This window comes from Martes martes (genome assembly GCF_963455335.1).
Source record: "Martes martes genome assembly, chromosome: 17".
In the NCBI taxonomy this organism is placed as follows: domain Eukaryota; kingdom Metazoa; phylum Chordata; class Mammalia; order Carnivora; family Mustelidae; genus Martes; species Martes martes.
The window spans coordinates 26,994,886-26,999,926 of record NC_137905.1 but is presented as its reverse complement, the minus strand read 5'-3'; the positions used below and the strand labels follow the sequence as shown (position 1 = coordinate 26,999,926).

At 56.7% G+C, this 5,041-nt stretch overlaps 1 protein-coding gene across 1 annotated transcript; it reads left to right on the top strand.

Annotated features, from left to right (window-relative positions):
* The first annotated feature begins 655 nt into the window (after window positions 1-655).
* Window positions 656-3,159, top strand: CCL17 (C-C motif chemokine ligand 17). Its single transcript, XM_080828720.1, has 3 exons — window positions 656-823; window positions 1,958-2,075; window positions 2,700-3,159. The coding sequence occupies exons 1-3, from the start codon at window positions 754-756 to the stop codon at window positions 2,809-2,811; spliced, it is 300 nt and encodes a 99-aa protein (XP_080684846.1). The 5' UTR covers window positions 656-753; the 3' UTR covers window positions 2,812-3,159.
* The last annotated feature ends 1,882 nt before the right edge of the window (window positions 3,160-5,041 follow it).

Sequence of the window (5,041 nt, the reverse complement as noted above, 5' to 3'; positions counted from 1 at the left end):
CCTTCTGTTCTGCAGCCCGGGGTGAGGGACCCCATGTTGGGGAGCTAGGCTTCCCAATCTACAGGGGGCCAATTTGGACTAAATGATGATTAAAACCTGCCAGACTCTGGTCTCCTGTGGTTCAGGGCCCAGCTTGGGGAAGCACCCACAACCGAAATCGTCTGGGCCTCAGGCCTTTCTCAGAATGAGTGGAGCTGGGGTACCCCCCGGAAGATGCCCCCATGCCTATGCAGCCTGCTGACACCCCCAAACCCAGGAGGCCTGCCAGGAGCCCAGGAGCCCATCCAGGCCCAAGCTAGGCAGCCCCAGTGGCTCCCACCTGGCTGTCTGCCACCCCCCCACACCTGTACAGGACACAGTGCATGAAGGAGGCTCACCGGCCTCGGGGCAGAGGCTAACCCCCTGTAGGGTAGAGGCTTTTCTGTTCTGCTTATAGAGGAACTAAGAAACGTCCCTGTGAAAGGAGAAGTGTGTCACTGTCATGGCCCCCGAACACACACACCCCACCTCTGTCCCCAACGGAGTGCCCATTCTCTGGAAAGCCACAAACATTCCAGGACTGGACTTGTGCTGAATCATCTCAAAATCTTCAGACTCCACGGGTATAGGGAAGGATGTATGGGGGAGGCGGCAGGAGGTGGGGCAGATCCCCGAAGAGGTTAAATAGGTCACCTCCATGCTTGGCTGCCATCCTCGCCTCCCCCTGAGCAGAAGGACCCACACTCACAGGTTCTCTCCTGAGCTCGCAGCACCATGACCCCCTTGAAGACGCTGCTCCTGGTCACGCTCCTCCTGGGGGCTTCTCTGCAGGTCATGCATGCAGGTGAGAGCCAAGGAGAGGTGGCCTGGGACAGCAGGGCACCAAGATCACGGCCGCAGTGACCGCTATTTATGCATTAGGGACAGCCCGGTGATTCCTCTAGGGACGGGGGAGGCTGGCAGCAGTAGGATTTTGAGGGAGGCATGAGGAGGAGGAGGAGGGGGTTGTGGGGAAGATGCCACCCCTGAGCTTGGGATTGGCTCAGTGAGGGCAAAGTGCTAGCCCTTCTCGCTCTGCAGTGACTGAGAGGCAGTGACCTTGGTTGGGTTTTGACAGTGGAAAATGACCTGTTCTCAGAAGCACTGGTTAGTGTCTGTTTTGCTCCCGGGTCTTTCTCGACACCGAGGGCATCAGCATGACGGCAGGAGCGCTTGTTCCCAGAGCACGTGCTTAGGGGGTGTCTATCTGCAGCTGGAAGAGAAAGGCCAAAGTAAGATGGCCGATGTGGGAACACAGCTGGCTAGCACCCTGCTAGGCCACGGCTCCCTAGCCTTCACCCGCGCCTCTCACTTCTGCAAAACACAGGTCGGGTTAGCTCTCTGAGTTAGTCCAACCCAGTTAGTTATACCCTGAGGAATGGCCTGAGGACAGCTGGGGGCTTCTTAGAAAACACTTGAGCATGGCATTGATTAAAGCCACACATCACCGGATGGCCTATTTGCAAGTGCTGGATACTTTTTCTTGTGTAAGAGAAGGAAGCTGAGGCCTAGGAAAGTGTCCTCGCGCCCAGGGCTCCCGTGTAATCATCGGTGAAATACGGTAGTGGCGGAGCCTGTCTCTGGGTGCACCATGAGGGCTGAACGAGCTCCTGCAGGCAGAGGCTCAGCCTAGAGCCTGGCCCAGAGAACATTCTTGGGTGGTTCCCCGGCTGGCATTTGAGTATGTGCACACACAGAGGCACACACATGCAGACACACACAGCCGCGCCTACACGCACACCAGTATACATGCACGGCTCCCCCAAACACACACAGAGACATGCGTGCACACATGTACACACACTCAGGGCCCCCCAGAGCACACAGAGAGACCTCACACACACAAATGTGTCCATACACACATGCACACACACACACACACACACACACACACACGGACACTCACAGACGTACCTACTCCTGCCTCCTTTCTCCATAGCACGAGGGACCAACGTGGGCCGGGAGTGCTGCCTAGAGTACTTCAAAGGAGCCATTCCTCTCAGAAGGCTCAAAGCCTGGTACAGGACCTCAAGGGAGTGTCCCAAGGAAGCCATTGTGTAAGTGTGCCCAGCCCCCTTCCCCTCCCCCCGCTCCTTGCTCCTAGGAGCTGAGTCTGGGAGAAGGTGGCCCCTAGGGCTGCAGAAGGGGCACTGGGGAGAGGAGAGTGTGGGGCCTTCGTGGCCCCCTTCCCACCCCAGCCCTGCTCCTCCCGGCAGTTCCTGCACCCCACCCTGTGAGACCCCAAAGGCCCCGGGCTGTGAGGTTTGACCTCTTCTCTGATTGATGGGGAACCAGAAGCCCCAAGAGACAGGGCAGCCCCCGGGCACACTGGCCCTCCGAGGCCACTGTGGTCACTTCCCATGGCTTGGACCTGAGCCGGGCGCCTCCTGGGCATCCCTAGTTCCTAGGCTTTCGGTGGGAGTGAGCCAGCTGAAGTGAGGGGCAGAATGTCCAGGCTCCCCAGGAGGGACTGTCAGGAGCCTTGAGAGTCAAGAGTCACTGCCGACAAACCTGATGTCCCGGGTCTGTCACCGAGGTGCTGTGTGACTTCAGGCAACTTCTTGCTTCTCTTGGGGGCCTCAGGGGCCTGGTCGCTACAGAGCAAGGCCGATCCCAGGGCTGTGAAAGTCCTTCTTGCCCTGACACCCGCTGACGGCTTTCTCCCTCTCCCTCTTATGTAGGCTTATAAGTGTCCAGGAGAAGCCCATCTGTTCGGACCCCAGGGACATCAGGGTGAAGAAGGCGGTCAGATATTTAAAACGCATGCAGGACCCTGGGCTCCAACAATCCTGATTTCTGCCTGGACCATTTGGAGACCTCCAGCTTCAGTGTTCATTACTCTAGCCCCGAGCTTTCTGAGTCTAGGGGAGGCCCTACACGGACAAAGAGGACCCCTGCCTCCTTTTCTAGACTGGAATCATAGCACAAAGAGCCCAGATTCAAGTCTCTCTTTTCGTGGGGACCTGGGTAGCTCAGTTGGTTAAGCATCTGCCTTTGGCTCAGGTCATAATCCCAGGGTCTTGGGATCGAGCCCCATTTTGAGCTCCCTGCTCAGTGGGGAGCCTGCTTCTCCCTCTCCCTCTGCCTCTTCCCTCTGCTCGTGTTCACTCTCTCAAGTAAATAAATAAAATCTTAAAAAAATTCTTTAAAAAAGTCTCTCTCTTCATACCTTAGTCTGGGTTGGCGTGTTCTGCCCACCCAGCCTGTCACAGTGGAATAACAGCTGGTCCTGTCATGTCCTGTCCAGGCCAGAAGGGGAAACTGAGGCTGAGAGGGGGGCATGGCCACTGCAGAACACATGTGAGGGGTGAGAGAAGGTCCTGGTGAGAGAGGCCCCGGCCGGGGAGCTGAGGGTGTCTGTGGGATGAGCCCAGTCTCCAGGAGGCCTTCCCCAAGAAACTGCCCATTGGGCTGTCTCTCCTGCTCTGATTCCTCCTGCTCTTAGGGACCATAGGGCAGCCCGCTGTGATGGGGTTGTTCTCCCAGATGACTGCTGTGTGAGTATGTCAGTCCTGGCTCCTCCGTTAGACGGGAGCTCCATGAACCACCCTGAGCACCCCACAGACTAAGTGCTAAGACGGATGAGGGACGGGGAGGTTATGGACTCCCTACTCCCAGACCCCTCTGAGCAAGTCCCACGCGGGGCCTGAGCCATAGTGTGCTGGGTGCGGGGGAAGCAGGGTTTTTGGATTCTAGTTCTATCTCACTCTTCTGACCAGCCATGGCTTTGTGGCTTCTCTCTCTGGGACACAGTCTGGGGACAGCGGGGTGAGGGGGGATCCTTCTCTTCGTGGGATTCTGTAATTCACAGTCTTAGAGGGCTGTAATTAGGAGTGATTTTCAGGTAAAGTTTTGACTCCTGTTGTCCCCTTGTGGCCAGTCATCTTATTACAGGCCGGATGAGAGACCCAAGATCACTTACAGTAGAAGCAGGAATAAAACAGGACGAACAACAATAATAATGAGGCTGATGATAATAAACTGGCTTCTCTGTGACCCCAGGGTCTCCTAGATTGCAGCTGGGCTCTTCCTCGGCCCTGAACCCGAGGAGTATCCCTCCAACAACTGCCTTGGACCCAGAATCCTGCAGGCAGCCCAGGTCTGAGTTCTTCTGGATCCACTGTGTGGGGGCGGGGTGGGGATTGGAGGGAAGATGATCTCCAAATAGAGGGAAGCAAGAAGGAGCCCCTGGACAGCAAAGGAGAACAAGGGCTGGGGCCCAGACCCCTCCCCCTTGCAGTTCGGAGCTTAAAGACACTCAAGAGGATGTGCATTTCATCCATGTGCATAGCATTTTAAAAGAAGCAAAACCTCTTTGAGTGAAATCTTCCTCAGAGGCCCATCTGGAAGCTCAGAGGAGTGGAGGTTCGTGGGGAACTGTGAGGATGTTTAACATCAGGATTGGGAAGGGGAGTGACAAGATTCAGGAGATGGGATCAGCCACCATGTCCCTCTGAAAAGGGGCCCTCTGAAGGAACCGTGACTTGGGGACTCCCCTGACTGGCACAAAAGAGGCCCGAGCAGTGACCAGAGAACAGAGAACAGTGGGGGCGCTGGCATCACATTGTCCCTTCACCGGGAAGGGCCGCCCCCTTTTTCAACTGAAACCCAGTCCCCCTTCGGAGATCAGCTTGGTTGCACTGACCCTCCACCAGGTCCCCCCTCCGGCCTCAGCCTCACCTCTACCACACTGCCCCCTTTACGATATTTAACTGCACGTTGGTCGCGCCAGTGAGCTCACGGGCACTGGTATTTGGGTCAGGCAAGTCAGTACCTGACTTATTTAAGGGGGTGGCGTGTTTTGTGCATAGTGGGCATGCGATTTACACATCTCGATCAACCAGCCCCGGGCTGAACTCCACGAGGAGCAGGAACGGAGAAAATCCCGGAGGAGCGGACGCCCTGATTAAGGGCTTCAAGCTTGGCCTCTAAGTGGCCAAGAACTAAGTTGCTCTGCGCTTGGCCACCAGAGGGCGCCCCCATAAAGCTGGAACGGGAGGTGCCTGAGCGCCAAGGCCCTCCA